General features: G+C 50.3%; 1 protein-coding gene across 1 annotated transcript in view; it reads left to right on the top strand.

Moving 5' to 3' along the window:
• Rbm33 (RNA binding motif protein 33) overlaps positions 1-17535 on the top strand; it is a 74179-nt gene extending 56644 nt beyond the window's left edge. Inside the window, exons 13-16 of the mRNA XM_023712768.1 lie at positions 11802-12008; positions 13989-14177; positions 16899-16987; positions 17376-17535. Of these exons, the coding sequence (XP_023568536.1) occupies positions 11802-12008; positions 13989-14177; positions 16899-16987; positions 17376-17424 (534 nt within the window). The 3' untranslated portion in view covers positions 17425-17535. The remainder of the gene's footprint in view (positions 1-11801; positions 12009-13988; positions 14178-16898; positions 16988-17375) is intronic.
• Positions 17536-17762: the final 227 nt, after the last annotated feature.

Below are 17762 nucleotides of genomic sequence, written 5' to 3'. Positions count from 1 at the left end.
GTCCCCAGTTCTTTTGGACAGCGCTTAGTTCAGATCGCTTGGAGGAACGCAGAGGAATACACATTCCCCCATAGCGTGGATGCCTCGGTGCTCTAGACACCAGGAAATTATGCATGTGGGTTCCCAAGACAAGAGCCCTCTGAGGGCTGCGTGGATCACATGCTCCCTTCTCCTGCCACTCTGTCTGAGCTGCATCTGCAGCTGTGATTGCACTGGGCTCCATGCCACACGCCAGTGCCTGTGGGTTTGATGTGCTGTGTAACAACACACCCGGTTTGTTGTGTGCCGTTTCGTGTTATAAACTGAGGCACAAATGAGAGCTGTCCACACAGGCTTCTAGAGTAAATCAGCTAATGACATTTACTTAAAACACAAGGGTCGGCAAGATAGCTTAGCAGTCTAAAGCACCTTTTTAGGCAAGCTTAGGCAGGTGCAGGAGACCGCAGTTTTATCCCTGGCACCACATGCCATGCCAGCCCTGCCCTCGGTGGGCTAAGCCAACCAAAAAAAAAAAAAAAAAAAAAAAAAGAACCCAAAAGGTGCATTGAGAAGGAAAGTAGCTGGATAGGGACCTCCCAATAATCCCAGCACTTGTGAGGCTGAGGCAAGAAGATGCCTGTGCGTTCCATGCATGTTTACTAAGCACTTAGAGCTTTGTTTCCTCTGAATCTGTTGTTTCTCATGTTGGCTTCCTCTGAGTCCAGCTGTTGATAAACAGGTGAAGGTTGTAGAACGTTACTTGCGTATTACAAGAGTGCCCTCAATTCTGTTCTCTTGTCGCCTATGGCACCCCAGTGCTCCTTGGTCACCGTGATTGTCGTGGCCGCCTCTCTGGCCTTCTCTTTGCTGTATTTGTAGTTTGAGTCACAAGCCTCTGAGGAGGCTGGGCTCTTGCTGGAAGCCAGCCTCGCTGTGCCAGCTTACCCTGGCTGTGTCACAGCTGCAGGTGCAAAGATGTGGTTGTTGTCTGCTCCAAGGGATGGCTGCTGGAGAAGCAGAGTTCTGCCTTCACAGAGCAGCTCATGCATTAAACACTTTTTCTTTCTAAAAATTCTTTTTCGGGTTTAAACTTTTGCTGTCTCTTTTTGCATTGTAACCCACATATATTTATACTTCTGAAGTGAGTATCAGACCTTATCACAGCATGATGCAATAGTTTTTCAATAAACAGGAAAAATAAAAGCTGTTTTCCAAAGCTTTGCTTCCAAATCTGCCTTCCAGTTTGTATTATTGAGTCTTCGCAGGGTCAGTGCCAGGAAGCGGCTCTCCAGGAACATGGGAGCAGCTCTCACTGCTCAGAGGGCCCATCTTCTGCCTGTGTTTGGCTGAAGCCTGGTTTGGGTTTTTTGTTTGTTTGTTTGTTTTAATTTTTTGGTGGGTGGATACTTTTTTTTAAGATAGTATATTCCTAATTATGGCTCAGTGCAAGTTGTATCTGTTGGAGACATTGCAAAAAGGGGACGTTATACCAAGTGCCATCTGTGCCCTTGGCTGCTGCTGTAGCTTCAGGACCTGGGCGGTTTCTGCCGGTTGGCTTTGGTGTCGCTGTCGCGCTCCGCCTGGGAGAATCTTATGTGAGCCCAGGGCTTAGCCACACTCTACAGCTGGGGCTGGCCAGAGGTCGCATATGGGGAAGATTCATTAACTGTTAGGTATATATTTTAGTTTTATAGTTATTTATTTACTTATTTATTTTTCATGTATTTAGTACAGGGACTATAGGGTCTTGCTACAAAGATGGGACTCGTAGTGATCCTCCTATTTTCAGCCTCCCAAGCATTGGGATTACAGGCACCATGTCCAGTCTCAGTCTCAGTCTCAGTCTCAGTCTCAGTGAGCCCTGGGAGTGGGGCCAACACTACACGCCAGGGATCAAATCCCGGTCCCTGCTCCACAAGGAGTCCATGAATGAAAGCGTCTGGTGGACAGAAATCGTGTGATAAACTTACTTTCTTTGTAGAATGCTCTGAGGCCCCCAGGTGGAACCTGTGGCCTCGTGCTGGGTAGCAGCAGTGGCTGCCTTTGGCCCACTGCTCCCTGGCCCACTGTAGGAGATAGAGGCCACCTATTCCCCTCTCACAAGCCAGGTCTCAGAGAGGCCATGTCACTGGTCTGGGACTACACAGCTAAGTGATAGGCTAGATGCACACTCTGGTTAGGTTCTGCATCTCAGACTCTTTTCCCGTCTTTATGTAGCTATTATAGCTGCAGCTCTTCTGTTGTTAACTATTTCCACTGAGAGCTGCTGTTTCCTGTAAATAGGTGGCAGTAGGATGAACTCAGAAGGTTGCTAATGGAGGCTTCAGGAAGAAGGACAGCGAGTAGGGGTCATTTTCTTGGTGACCCTTGCCAGCTGGCAGGGACTGGCTGGAGTAGGCCGCAGAGCAGGGCTCGGGAGACGTGGAGAGCCCTCCTGCAGGCACAGGGCTAGCGGGCGGTGCTCCTTCATCCCTGGCCACTGCCAAGCGGAGAGGATGCTTGTGCATATAGTGAAGGGCAGTGCTGCCTGCCACCTGCTGGAGACACATCTGTGACCCGTCTGATGTGTCAGTGGAGGTTGGATTTTATGTTTAAAGCTTGGAGGGGAAACATTGGAGGACTTGGAAGTTGAGAGGCCGTTCCTGTGAAGCTAGTTGCTGTTTATGCGAGCTGTTTTTCCTTCCTGTTGTCTGGATTTGATGGTTGAGATTACTGAAGTTGAAAAAAAAATCATGTAGCTTGTAATGTTGGATATCAGCAAATATTCTGAAGTTTCGTGTGCCTCCTTATTTGTAAAACCCTACTTAAGGAATAGTATTAATGGAATAATTCCCCTACAGCATCTCTCAGAAAGCTGTTTTTAAGTGCTTGATTTTAAGAAAACAAGAAAAAGCTTTTTATCATAGTTTTGGTCATAACCAGTACATAATCCAAAAAATAAAACTATTCCATTATAACAGAGCAAACAAAATATGTAAACCTTTTATTTAATGTAGGTTTAAGTGTAGTATCTTTGGCTGTTCTTTATGACTAAAGACAGCAAAAGCCATTAGAGTAAGCTTACGCCCCAGGGCAGTCCTTAGTGATAGCTGCAGGCCTTCAGCTCTGCTTCCCAGTCTCTGTAGTTTTGGGGTCTTGGTTTTTCTGTTGATGTCACCTTGGTCACTGCCCTAGCTGCCTCCCCTATAAAATGAGGCTCCCTTCTCCTCGGCTTGTTGGAAGGAGTGCGGTTACAGCCTGTGTGGGGGAGCAGCAGAGGGCTGCAGTAGCTCGGTAATGCCACTGCTCTCTTAGCTTTTGTTTTCAAGGAGGAGCCGAAGGCTTAGGCAGAGTAGCTTTTTATAGTGTTCTTTATGTTTTACTCTGATCGAGGTAATGAAAATTTTAGGAATTTGGCTGCCAATTCAGTAAATAGTCCTTTGTTCTGTGGGCCACACAGAGAAAAGGGAGACAGAAGGAACTTCCCACCAGGAAAGCCAGCTGTCCACTTGTGATTCGCTTGTATTTTATTTTTAAAAAGCTGTCAGAATGCTGTGAGCAGAAGCTTGCTGCGTGGCCCTGAACTGGCTCTGTGGCTCTCTTTCTCTCCTGCCCTCTCTCTCAGAAGTTGTGCCCAGATGCGGAGGAGAGGTGTGCAGTGCCCTGGGCTCCTAGGGCTATAGGTGGGCTCTTGCTACTTGGCGGTGAGAGGTTGTAGGGGCAGTGCAGGAGCTGGGTGCCTGTCACGTTTTGCAGCTGTTTCCACCTGCTGAGCTGGCTCGGCCTTGTTTCATTTTGTGCACAGAACTTTTCCCAGGCTGTTTGTAGGTAGGTTGGAGGCACAGTGCTACCGTCTCAGCCCAGGGACACTGCTTGCAAAACTGCAGTTGCCTATTATTATGAAAAGTGGGAAAGTTTCATGTTGATATGACCTCATTATCCAGGCCAGGGCCATCTAGGCTTACGTGCTCTCTTTGTGGTCTCCTTTAATCTGTGACATTTGCACAACCATTTGTTGTTTCTTTCTTTTACTTTTTTTAAACAAAGTGTATTTGGTGCAGGGTCTAACTACGCAGCTCAGAGTCCTGTCTCAGCCTCCCCAGCACTGGCGGGGAGGATTACAGGTGTACGCCACCATGCCTAGACTTGCGGCGTGTGGTGTTGGGGATTGAACCCTGGTCTCTGTGCTTGCCTGAGCTAGTGTTAGACCTCTGAGCTATCTTGTCAGCCCTCATTTATTGCTTCTTGCCCTTGACGTATTTAAGGAACAGGGCCAGTCATTTTGTTTTGAATGTCCTTTAACTTGGGTTTGTCTTCTGTTTTTCCCTCAGGGGTGTCAGGTTGGGCTGTTAGGGCTGGCTGGCCACAAGCGGAGGTCTGTGCTGTGTTAGCAAGATCATCTCTGGTCACTTGTGAGGTGCTGTTTGCTGAGTCTTTCCATTGTGCTTGCAGCTTTATTTTTTTGTAACGTTGGTAATAGTTTCTGGGGGACTCTGGCCTGTTAGCAGACAATCACTGGTAGCTGCGTTGATGCCTTCCTGTGGCAGCACTCCTGTTGCCTCTGTCCCCTGCTGTCCTCCCCAGTGATGGCTCTGTCTTTTCCTTTCATTTTTTCAGAGTGAGCCTTCACTGTCCTTGTTTACTTTAGTGCTAGAGTTGATCCTCCTGGCCAGAGAGCCATTGGCTTCTGTGTCTTCTGTGAAGTTCCCACCACTTTTTAGTGTCTGCCTGCTTCCCGTACAAGGGGCTGCTGTGATGTATCTTGTCCTTTGTCTGCCTTGTCCCTGGGGCCAACCCTGTCTCTGGGTGGCTTCAGCTCCTTTGCACCAAGGGGGCTGTGTCTCATCCTTCATTACTGTAACCAAATAGCTGAGAAAACAAATTCATAAGGAAGAAAAGATTTCTTTTGGCTCATGGTTGCAGACATTTTGGTCCCTGATCTCTAGGCTCGGTCTCTTTAGGCCCATGGTGGCAGGGTCCGTCGTGGTGCAGTATGCAGCAGAATTTAGAGCATTTGCAGGGATAAGTATTTCAGAAACTTAAATATGAGCTGCAGACATTGACATGGTTCACAGTGTCTTCTGTTAAATCAGTAAAGGAGTAGCAGGTTTAGTACTCCCCCCAGCACTTCGGTGGGTAAGAGTAGCAGTTGTTTCTGTGAATGTTTTGGTGATGCCAGGAGGTGAGTAAAACTTGGGAAAAAATCAGAGAATATTTATCCTAATTGCTTTTAGTCAGTTTTCATGTCAAAATCTATTGACCCTTCCACAGATTCCTTCTTTATTTGGTTGAGGACTATACGACCTGTTGGCTGCCTTTGGTAGACCCCCCATGCGGGCTGGTGTGTTGGTACGTGGGGTGTTGCTCACAGGAGCGTGCAGCTGGCTTACAGGGCCTGGCCAGGCTGCAGAGCCCAGGGCTGCCGTCTGGGCTGATGGGAAGTCCCGCGTGCTGTGTTCCTGCTCTGCACCTGCAGGTCCAAGGGAAGGATGTGAAAGGAGGTCTGAGAGATGCAGGCTGGAGGAGTTGAGGCTCAGAGAAATGTGTCCCACGGGATGGCACACGCCACGCCTCACAGCTCTAGCAGTCTCTGAGGTAGCAAATTCATGTCTGGGTGAATGGCCAGAGCTGGAAAGCCAGACTGCCTGCCCCTGCTGCCTAAAAAGCTACCGTGTGCAGGTGCCCAGGCCCTCCTGCTGCTGGGAATCCTCGCCTTTTCAGACTTTTTTTGCTTTCTAAATTGGAGAGCTGTGGGGTATCAAAGCCCCTCAAGCTCATGGCTTCAGCTAATTTCACTTTCTACATGTATTCTCTAAATATACCTAATAATCTCAGAAGGAAAGGTTGTTAGGAGAACAGGCACTTGAGTGACTGCCATGTGCGCATTGTACTGTTCAGCCAAATATATGCGCTGAGAGTATTCTTTCCTAAGCCCAGTAGTCACAAGGCCCAGCTGCCCTGGTCTTTAACCTTACAGACTTGATTTCTATGCAGCCTGTGTAGGCCCATTACTAGGCATGGGGAGAGGCTGTGCTGGAGGTTTCAGTTCGTGTCTGGTGTGCTTGCTGTGAGGTAAGGCTAATTTTTTGCAGAGAATAAATGAACTGCAAATGTGAAATGTTGCCGCCTCAAGCCCCTTTCCCCCTATATCACACTGCAGCAATTTAATTAGGGAATTGACCTAGGTACCTGGAGGGAATGTTAGTTTATGTCTCTGCTCTGATGCAGTTGTCTTCAGAGAGCAATAGAGGAATCTTAGATGTATTTGTTTATATTTGGAAACCTCACATAGCTTGCATATCATTTATCGTACAGGTTCTGAATGAGCTTCACAGAGATCACAGGGCTAGGGTCTGCATTGTTACTGCTAATAGAAACCTGTGCGTGAGAGCTGCGGCCACGCGACCAGCTGCACTGCAGGTGACAGTGAAGTGCGCTTTTATCGGGAGGAGAATTCATAAGAGGCTGCCCTGGGACACCACACCACTGTCCTTCTGTGTGTCCTGACAATGTTATCTGTCCTCTCAGTGCGGAGTATCAAATGTCTGTCATGAGTACAGAAATTAATTTAATGTCACCTGAAGACATGCAATTAATCTTTTAGAGGTTTTCATAATACCTTTACAGAGAGAGTTGCCAGTTTGGCGGATTTGGATTTTGGGGTTTAGGAGAAGATAAGGAAAATTAATTTTTCATCAGGGTTAATACAACCTAGCAGGGCCACAAAGGCTGAGGAAAATGGTTGGGGAATTTGTCAAGTGTTGTCACTCCAGAATAATGCTGCCTAGCGTCTGATAGGTCTAATCAAGGGTGAGATTTCTGTGGAGAGGGATTAATCAGTTTGCTCGCTGGCGGATGCAAGTCAGTGATACCGCTTCTTCATGGGGTTAGGTGAAAATAAGATTTGATCTGTCGAAGTGCAAGGAGGCCTGGCAGCATCAATAGGCTTTGTTATCAATACATTTAAAGCATGTGTTATAAATAAATTTGTCCTGCTCATGTTGGTGGATACAAACCTCATTTTTGGTATGATTAAACTGATAAAAAGTGTTCCCTAAGCTTACTTAATTCAGGTAGTGTCTCTCGGACATTTTTTAAAAGAAAAACAGTAAGGACACAGTTCTGTTGCATTCATTAAAGATAGTCATTTATGGAAATCCCAGTGACATATTTGGGCTAAGGTGGGCCCAGGCTGCACTGGGGCAGGCTCAGTTTCTCTTCTTCCACTTGCTTTGGAGAGAGTGGGGGACAGTGGAGAAAATGGTACCCAGCGTTCTGCTGCGTAAGGAGCTGCGGAGTGCACTGTGCTGCCCTAGAGAAGCTCGGTCTCAAGGCAGGCTCTTTCTTTCTTTCTTTTTTTTTGCGGAACCAGGGATTGAACTCAGGCCCTTGCACTTGCCAGGAAAGCGCTTATTCTACTGAGCCATCTCCCCGGCCCCGAGGCAGGCTCATTTTTTATGACCACAGCATAATGTGCTCTCCACTCACCGCCACTGGTTTGCTTGTGTTCAGAGAATAGATTTCTTAAATTCCTGATTTCAATCAGTAACATTTTAAAATATGCATCACCAGTTTGCACAATTGTAGGCTTTTAGTGCTGCAGCTGTAGGTCTGCTCAGTGGTGGCGAACCCTTTAGGGCTTCCAGCGATAGAAGCAGCCCCCTCTGACACCCGTGCTGGGAGTTTGCCGCCCCTGGTCTAGGTTACGAGAGACCTGTCAGTAATGGGTAGTCTCACCTTGGCTTAGTCTTATTTAAGTTTTGCCTGTGGCTTTCCATGAGTATGGGCATAAAAATACCTTCTTGGTTGCAACCTAGTAATGGGTAGGTTGACCATTTCCTAATATTAGGAATTTAAAATTTCCCCCTAGAATTAGCTTTTATTGTGCTACATTGGGAGAATATTTATTCTCTTAATTGGAAATTTTTTCAGTTTTTCTTACAAAATGAAATTATTTATATTCAGTCTGTGAATGCTTGCTGTGATCTTGAGAAAAATTCAAAGCACAGCATTCTAGTACCCTAATTGGAATGATTTAATTGAATGGCGCCTCACCCCTTTTGCTTCAGTTCTTGCTGAATGTAGCTACAAAGCGCATCAGTGTCCCTTCCTCCCAGGACGTGGTCTCCTTAGAACCAGGGAGGTTACCTGGCACTTGGCCGTGACCCAAGGCCTCAGCTTGCTCCATGCACAAAAGAGGACGCTCTTCTTAGCTCCCAGGGAGGACTGGAGGAAAACAACGGCCGAGCGCATTTCCTGTCATTACACAGGCAGTGACAAGTGGAATGTGATGCCAGCACTCCTGATGATTATCGCGACCCCCGGAGAACCCTGGCCACCTGGTGGCAAGGTTGGGACGTGTGCCCTTGTCTCGAGTGGAGGTGACTTGCAGGCTCACCAGCCAGCGCCTGTGAAGGGCAGGGAGAGGCCTGGCCCTGCTCTTCTCATGGCGCGAGCAGCACTCTCCCCCGAGGCACAAGGCCATATCCTGAGAGCCACGTTTTTCAACGTTTGTTTCTTGAAAAGCTGTATAGTTCTCTGTAGTTTCATGTTACTGAAATTTTTCATGCCAACAAAAATTTAAAGATATAGCCACATACCTCAATAGCCAGAGACCATTTTCTTTTGGAGGTAGGGGATAACTCCCAGGAAGCCCAACCCATTTAGGCAGTTACAGCACGCACCGTAGAGTCGCAGGATCTTGTGAGATCATCTGGGTTGGTCATACACAGCCCCAGCAGGGCAGTAGCAGACGTCACGGGTCCTTCATTCCTACATTCCTATACTGTGGTGTGTTGGTTAACTTGAAGTGTGAAGCCAACCTTTATTGTGGGAGTGAGTCTTGGTCATGGTGTGTGCACCTTTTCTGAGTTGATGGATTTAAGGGTTTTTTTTTTTTCCATTTATTTCTATGTATGATTGGGAGGGATTTTTAAAAAAGTGTAATTCTGTTTTTGATGCAATAAATCCCGTGTGCTTACCACACAATTCAGGTGTATTTGGTCTCTAGAGAGCTGCCATACAATGGTGCCTTATTTTTTTTATGATGTGCTTTAATGCTGTGTTAAAAAGCAACTTAATGTTTAGCTCTAACTTAAGTTACCACTTGGTTTTAGTAAATCAACAATAGCTTCAGACAGTTACTTTGGTCTATGTATTAACTTTCAATGGCCACTGTAAAGTAATTGCCACAAACCTGGTAGAACTTGAGAAAAACAAGTTTTCTCCTTAGTGGTCCAGAGCCCAGAAATCAGGAATCAGTACCCCTGGGCTTAAACCAAGGTGCCGGCAGGCCGTGCTGACTCCAGAGGCTTGAGGGCAGCAAAGGGTCTTCCTTCTCGGGATCTGGTGGCTGTCAGCCTTCCTGGCTGCGGCCACGTCGCTCCACTCTGGCCCCACTGCCTGTTCCATTTTGTGCCAGACACTCCCCTTTCGTGTATGTCTGTACGCCACCTTGGGGAATGTGTGCGTGTACATGATGCAGTTTCTTTTATTTTAGTCCTCTTCCCTTCCACCTCTGCTAAATCCCCTTTCCCCGTTTTCACTCTTATTCCGATGATCACACTTGCGGTGCATGATGTGTACATTCGCGGAAGTGATTGGGTTCCCAAGCGTGGTGTCTTGTTTCACCTCCCCTCAGACTCTTGGACCCTTCCCCTTTGCAAGAGACCTATCTCCTTGTTTCCTTCCACCATCTTTTATTATGCTCTCTGTACTTTGCCTGAGTTACGTGCAAGATAGGCTGTTATGCTTGTGTATCTGATTTGTTGCACGCAGCATTGTGTATTCCAGGTGCATCCATTTTCCTAGAATGTCATGCGTTTGTCCTTCTTTGTAGCCGGATAATACTACATTCCGTTGTGTGTAGACACCACGTTTTCGTGGCTCAGTTATTAGGCTGCTTCCAGGATTTAACCCTTGCAAATCGTGTGTGCTGCTGTAGCGTGATGTCTTTGGCTCTTGGGGAAGGTGCCTAGAAAAGAGGCTAGCTGGGGGCATGTGGGATTTCTGATTTTAGTTCTCTGAGAGATCCCCGTGCTGATTTCCATGCTGGTCATCCTAGCCTACATTCCCACTGGCAATGTAGGAAAGAGCGGTCCTTTTTCACCACAACTATGCCAACAGTTGGTATCTTTCGGTTTCTTGATGATGACCCTTCCTTCCGGTATAAGATAGAGCCTTAGCGCCGTTTCAGTTTGTGTTTCTCTGTAGGCCAGAGAGGAGCACATTTCCATATGTTTATTGACCATCTTTGTACTTCTTCCTTTGAGAAGTAACTGTTCATTTCACTTGCCCATTTCTTGATTAGGTCTTTTATTTCAGTTTTTTTGGAGTTCTTTGTATATTCTGGATATTAGTCCCCTGTCTGAGGGACAGCTGACAAAGTTTTTTTCTCACTGTGTAGGTTGTTTCTTTGCTCTCTTAATTGATTTCTTTGCTGTGCACAAGCTTTTTAATTCTTTAAGAAGCTTTTTAATTTGATGTAATCACATTTATTGATTCTTGCTGTTCTCTCTTTCGCATTGGGGTTCTAATTTTAGAAATTCCTTCCACACAAAAGGGAGAGATGCTGTCAGCAGCCTCCTCTCTTGATAGCCAGCCCATTCTCCTGAGAACTGCATCAGTCCCTCCCACGAAGGTGGAGCTCTTTTGACCCTCACACCTCTCCTAGACTTCTGTGCCTCTAGTACTGCTGCGTCGCAGCTCAGTTTCAGCATGGCTTTTGACCGGGACAGACCACAGCCAGGTAGCAGGGAGGGGCCTGACGACATAGGGCTGCTCTGCACTGGCTTACCAAGTCCCCCTCTGTTGCTGGCATGGCTCAGTGGCCTGTGTGAGAAAGATTGCACAGCAGTGCCTGACTTGGTTCTCTTCTTGCTGGGGGTGGGAGCTTGTGGGGTTCAAGCACAGTCTAACTTTTCAAGTCGCAATGTCTGTTTCTGTTGAGATTCCATAATTCAGCAGGGTAGGATTTTTGCTATCGGATTTTTCTATCTCCAGCTCCATCCCCATCTCCCCTGTTCTTCTTTTGAAAGGACACTGGCTGGATCTTGGAAGAGGCTGACAGACACAGCCAGGGACAGTCCACACAGCTGGCCACGGGTGGGGGTGGGGCAGAGCACGCCGTCCCCTGCTTGGGGTGTGCGCTTGGCTTCCACGGCCCCTCTGCCAGTGGGTCTGAGGCCTGGGAAGTGCAGCGGGGCTCTCAACTCCTAGGCCCTGCGGGGAGCTGCTGCACGTGCTGCGAGCAAGTGCACATCCGGCAGTGCTGGCTTCTCCTGCTTGCCTGCGCTGCAGTGCAGCCACAGAGTTGGGGCCCTTGCTCCTGGTTGTAATTAGCGTGCTGTTGGTGTGTGTAGCGGCTGTTTTTAGAGCTAAGCAATATGCCACTGAGTTAAACAGCACACACTTTCTCTTTAGCACTGGGGATTGAACCCAGGACCTTTCTTTGAGCAGTAATCCCCAACCCTTTCTTTCTTGAGACACTGTTTTGTGAAGTTGCTCAGGTTGGGCTTGAACTTGTGAGTCCCCTGCCTCAGTCTCCCCGAGTGTTGGGCTTACTGGTATGTACCATCATGACCAGTAGCACTTGCAGTATTTTAATCACAGACCTTCAATGGAAACATTGAAGGTGATATCACACAGTTTAAATTTCAAAAGTATTGTTAAACCCTGCCCTGCCCACTGCCCGGTGTGAAATCCTTGCACTGTTTTAATGGAGTAGCAGGTCTGGCCTCATCTGGTGCAAGGGTCCCACCTCGCAGCTGCCCAGGCCTTGGGCTCCCAGACTGAGAGAGTGTTGGGCCGGCCCTGAACCCTGTGCTGCCTGTTGGTTTCAGCAGGGAGGAGAGAGCGACGGCTTTTTCCACCTCGAGGGCCAGCCCCAGCGGCTTCCTCAGCCTCCAGAAGTGAGACAGCAGCCTGCCCGCAAGGTGACGCTGACCAAGGGGGTCACTCAGCAGGCCCAGCACGCCCCCTTGGGCCCCCACGTGCACTCGGCTGTTCCTCCAGGGATCAAAAGCATCCAAGGCATTCACCAGGCCAAGAAGGTACTGCCTGCCCCTGCCTGCCCAGACGTGGAGGCCTGCTCCCTCGTGGGAAGTGTCTCGCTGTTGATGAGGATGGTTTCTCTGATCTGCGCTGCCTGGCGCCTGTTAGTACCTGCTCTGGCCAGTGAGGCATCTTGTCCTCACCTGGGACGCTCCAGCCAGTGCACACATCGCAGAGCTAGGCTGTTGCGGGCCTCTGAACAGTGCGCTGTGCAGAAGCTGCCCCACACTGTGGCTGCAAGGGGCCTGCAGCCGCTGCACTCTCGTACAGCTGCATGTGGGCGACACCCTCTACCTGCTTAAAGCCAGAGTTCTGTCTGTTCTCAGGGTTCCTAGTCAAACACCTCGGTTCCAAGAAGGGAACCTGAGGCCGGTGATGGTAGAGTGACCCAAGGAAGTGACAGAGCCACACCTCTGGTGCTGTCACTCTTCCTTTGGCCCTTGGGTTGAGGGATATCTCCCTGTCTGAGCTCAGTGTGTGGCGGGAAACCTGGTGTACCTGATGCCCATCTGACTCCATCCCACATGGAGCCCCGCAAGTGTCCCCCGTTGGCTTCTAGGCAGAGGCTGCAAGGTCTCTCCTGGGACAGCGGCTAGTGTCACCTGTCTGGAGGAGCAAGAGAGGCTGGATGGAGGTGTGGGGTAGCACCTACTTTGACGCTTCCGGAAGGCCTAGGGTGCACTGCTGCGTGATGTTCAGGTGTGTTTGTGCGTGCTGCCTCATTCAGATGGCAGTGAACCCCTAGCACATTGTCCTGTCCAGCTCTGTCCCTGGCTCCATGACCAGACAGACCGTGGAAGAGGCACAGCCTGTATATGGTGTATGTGAGCACCGAGCTCCTTTGTCCTTCCGAACAGAGGACAGTGTGTTTCTTACCTGAGCGCTCAGGAGGGTTTTGTGTGGTGATCTGTAGCAAGACGTGGCTCACAAGTGCACCGCAGTGTTCGTGTCATGACTGTCTGTAGTTGGAGCAGAAGAGCGCTGGTAACGCTCTGCAGCCTTGTCACTCGGGACCTGCAGTGCATTTCCCAGGGGTGAGCACACATCCCCTTCTGCAGAGCACTGGGGGAGCACAGCCTTCTCCTGGCCTTCTCTGCGTGGTGCCCATTGTGCTGTGGGGCAAGCTTCTGTCCTCACCCCAGCTTGCTTCCTGCCTTTCCTGGGAGGCCTGGGGTCTGTTGTGCTGCCCCCATCTGGTCACACTCTGGGGCATCTGGAACATCTGGTGCTCAGTCCCACTTGAAGTGCGCATGGTCTCTGTAGTTTCCTAACCAGGAAAAAGTGCCGGAAAGCCCTCTTTAAGTCTCAGCTGTGGTCTTGAATCTTCCTGGCTGTAAAACAAACAAAAAGACGAGCAAAGCAGAAAGGATGCCTTTTGGGCCCTGCCTTTGACCCAAGGGTCGTGCTGGGATTAAAGGTGGTAGCTACCCTGTTCCAGTTGTGTGTGTGTGTGTGTGTGTGTGTGTGTGTAAGTCTTACTGGATGACTGTGACATGTAGCTCTGCTGCAGAACCTGCCTGTGCATTTGGGGGGTGGCTGGTGTGGACATTGTCCTAGTGAGTTGGTGCCTAGAGCTGTGGCTTGTTGGAACTGCCAGGTGCATTGTGACTGTGCTCCATGGGGCCCACTGAGGAGTGGGGGAGTCCGGGCTCTGTGCAGCTAGGATGGGGTCCACCCCCTGACCTCAGCTGCGTGCCCCAAGCCTATGACTCCCTACCCCCAGGTGCCTCCCCCACTGCAGTGGTAGCACAAGAGTATATCGAGTGCCTGTGTGGTCTCCTGACGTCAACTCAGGGGTTGTCACTTCCCTCCGGATCCATACCTCGTCTTGCTTGGCTTGCTGTGTTGGTGAAGTGTGAGCACCCCTGGGGAGAGGATAGAAAACTGCGCAGAACCCCGCGGCTCACTGTGCCCTAGTGGGTGTAGCTCAGAGGTCGCCTGTACTTGGACATGAGAATGCACTCCCTTTGTCGTTCCAGCCCATCATGCATGGACGAGGCCGAGGAGTGGCGGGTCCCATGAGCCGGGGGCGCCTCATGCCCAACAAGCAGAACCTGCGTGTGGTGGAATGCAAGCCGCAGCCCTGTGTGGTGTCCGTGGAGGGGCTGTCTTCGTCCACCACGGACGTCCAGCTGAAGAGCCTGCTGATGTCTGTGGGACCCATCCAGGTAGGCAGCTCAGGGCAGCCTGGCGCTCTGCCGTCTCTGGGCCTGGGTGAAGCCCTGTCCGGGCGCCCTCAGTGCGGTTGGGTCATGTCAAGAGTCTGCTGTGTTCCTAGTCCTGAGCCTCCGCTGCCTCATGCTTGGAGGAGTTCAGGCTGTCCTTTAAAATTTTAAGAAATACTGCAGCAGAATCAGCTTTCCTTTGAAATCCTCAAGTTATCCTATAGCTCGCACATTCATTCCTCCCTGAATGTTTTTTGTTCTTTTAAAACATTTGGGTTTTTTTATCATAATTTTTAGAAGCTTAAAGTGTTTAGCCTCCTCTTAACGCTAGTCCTGAAGCAACCGCACAGATTCGCAGCTGTGGGACACTGTTAAGATTTTACGGACAGGACAGTAGCGTAGGCTATTTGTGTCTCCTAAGTTTTGAAACTGGCTAATTGTAATGTTTAAAAGTTTGAGTCTCCCGTGCTGGCTGCCAAGGGAATGAGTGACTATGGACAGAGTGTCAGTTCTCAGTGCCAAGCCTGCAGATGCTCCTGGATGCAGATGCCTGGCGTCGGTCCTGTTTTGGCCCCTTCTGCCGCAGGCCATTCTCTGCCATCCTCACACTTTGCCATCAAGCGGGAGCTAGGTCTGAAGGTGGAGATTTTTGGAAATGTAGCTAAGAGAAATGTAGGTTTTTGAAAAGCAAAAAATTCTTTTAATCTATAATCTCTTCATTCCTAAGTGAATCTGGGGACATTCTCAGATTGGGGCTGCCACAGTGGTAACAAATTCATGTGTCAGGTCTCCTCTGCTCCAGAGAGGCCTAAAAGTGAGGGTGAGCTGGAAGCTCTCGAGTGTCCGTTGTGAGGCTGGCATAGAACCACCTTTGTTCCGAGGGGCGGGAAGCACGGCCTTTCCTCCACATAGGAGCAGGTCTCCGAGGTATGTGGCTAGGGAGCACTTCGCTATTTGTCAGCAGCATAAAGCCAGGGTTCACGGGTAGGTGGTTTCTAAGCAACTGGTCATCACAGCAATTAATTCTCAGGAACAGAGTCAGCAGTAGAGGATTTTAGGTGCATTAACGTGTGGGTCATCTGCTCTGAAATGCAAAGTAAGTGGGGCTGGCAGTCGTGGACAGCCCAGCAGTTTGTCCAAGCCCATATTGACCCCTGAGCCTCGTCCACTGGGGATGCATCTTCTTGAGTGTCATTGAGTGCCAGCACTGCTTGCTGCTCCTCCTGATGGTCTTACTGTGTGGCCTAACCATCTTGGCCATTTAATGATCTTCCAGGTGGCTATTTTCTGTAAAGAGTTAAAAATCATTGTGTTATAAAAGTTTGATTGGAGCCACCTAAAGTCACAGAGAAGGCAGTGTTGCAGTTGGCCACAGTGAGTTGCCTAATCAGAGAGCAAGACAGCATTCCTACATCTCTGTCAGGATGGTGGGGAGAAGGCGCAAGGTCCTGGCCCTGCGGCCCAGGAGAGCGCCAGACTCCAGCAGCTGCTACTCCTGTCCTAACAACAAGCATCCCATTTTCCGAGTGCCACTTTTCCTTATTTAAAAAAAAAAGAAAACTAAAACAGCAAGCTTTGCCAGCACTTGGTGGCTGCGGAAGTGCCTTAGAGAGGGTGCCAGCATGTGAGGGTGGTCTGGGAAGCGCAGGCCTGGGGTGGAGCTGAGTGACCAGCTCGCAGCCTCTGAGCCCGCTGCAGGAAGTGCGTGTGCTCTGGAGTAGGGAGCCCCCTAGCGTTCACTCAGCCGCACCGAGTGGCGTTGACAGGGAGCCCTGGGCTTTCAGCCTTTTCACCATAGAAAGTTCTAGTGCCTGCATGTAAACTGTGCTTTGTAAGACTGTGGAATCTGAGATTTTCCCCAGCATGGCAGTGATGTGGCAGACACTGCTGCTCTCAGCTCGGTGTTGACCTCCTTGCAGTACTGCCAAGCTGCCGTAGAGTAAGAAAAGTAACAGGAGCGTGCTGAGGCGATGGGAGCAGAAGAGGGACGCGTCCCAGGCATGCGCTCGCGTTGCAGAGACGGCGGCAAGGCATCTCTGCTGCACGGGCACTGCAGCCCGCAGCCCGCCACTGCAGCAGGAGCGTTGCTGGCCTTGGCGGCGCTGCTTTTGGCCCGAGACTTCACCCCTGAGAGCCAGCTGTGCTCAGTCTGTAACACTGAGGTAGCCCAGGTGCCCGTTTGTAGGAGAGGCCTCAGTTCACCCAGAGGCGGCGTGAGGAGTGGCTGCTGTGCAGGCTGCCGGCCATCTCACTTCACGGCGGTTTCTTCTGACAGCGGGGTGGGGAGGCGGGGGTCGGGGTGTGCGCTGTCCCCGTGCCTGTAGTGGTTTTGCATCGCTAGGGGCCCAGTTGCGTCCCTGACCATTTTGTTCATTCAGAGACAAACTGGTCTCAGTTACCTGGTGGGGCTCAAACCTCCAGCTGGCACAGTTAGAAGTTACCTGACAGGAAGGTGTGAGGAGAGCAGCCCTGCGGTGGCTGGGTAGTGCCGTGGCCACGGCTGGCAGGCCTGAACACGGCTCGCAGGACAGACGCTCTGCTCGTGGGACTGTGGAGCAAGCGCTGCTTGGGCTGGGGGTTCTGGCTCGGTGAGCAGCACTGGCCAGGAGGCACGAGGGGAGGCCGGTGTGTCTGTGCTGCACAGCACCCTGGCCCTCAGTCCCGCGTCGCAGCTCGTGGTGTGGCCCAGAGTGATGTGGCTGTCCTTCTGCTCTCTTCCTCCAGAGCCTGCAGATGCTTCCCCAGCAGCGGAAAGCCATCGCCAAGTTCAAGGAACCAGCGCATGCACTGGCATTTCAGCAGAAGTTCCACAGGTAGCCCGTGTGCCTGTGGGCGTGACCAGGAGGAAGGGGGTCTCTGTGGGGTGGTTGCCACCTGCAGGGGCTGTGCCAGTGACGCAGACAGAGTGCCAGCAGTCTTGTCATTGGGCACGGCCCTTGTGAGTTCGCATACCGATCTTACCTGTAAACTTGCACGTTTCTCTTTCTTGTTTTCTCTTCTGTAGTGAAAGAGATTGCACACAGGGCCCTGCTTGTGCTAGGCAAGCAAGCACCCTGCCCCTGAGCCATAGCCATACTCCACCTTCTACAGTCTGTGGAAGAAGTGTTAACCGTGGCTCACCATGGTACTTCACGTTCTCCCCCGGTGAGCTGATTGCCCATGTGTGAAGCTGGTGTTGACTGTTTCTTTAAATTTCCACAGGCACATGATAGATTTGTCCCACATAAATGTGGCCCTGATCGTGGAGTGAGGTCTAGCAGGAGGTCTCGCCTCATCTGCATACATGCGGAATTTCTTCACGGAAGCTGCCGCATAGGAAGACCCCCAGGAGCGCAGCCCCTCTGGCCCTCAGTCTAGAACACTCCTCAGAGCTGGATGACGGGACATGGCGAGCGAGATGGGTGCTGGGTTGCTTCGCATTCCGTTGTCCACAAGAACTCAGTTCTCGTTTCCCTTTATTTCCAAGTGTTCACGATGCATGTAGACCCTGTTCTCCATGATCCTGCTGTACGATTGATCACAGTGACTCAGTCAGGAGAGAGCATTATGTCCCAGGTTCTGAGTATTTTTCCTAGCAAAGAATATTTG

The sequence above is a fragment of the Octodon degus genome, unplaced genomic scaffold, assembly GCF_000260255.1.
Source record: "Octodon degus isolate 3935 unplaced genomic scaffold, OctDeg1.0 scaffold00027, whole genome shotgun sequence".
In the NCBI taxonomy this organism is placed as follows: domain Eukaryota; kingdom Metazoa; phylum Chordata; class Mammalia; order Rodentia; family Octodontidae; genus Octodon; species Octodon degus.
The sequence above is the reverse complement of the archived record's forward strand: the minus strand, read 5'-3'. Positions and strand labels throughout refer to the sequence as shown.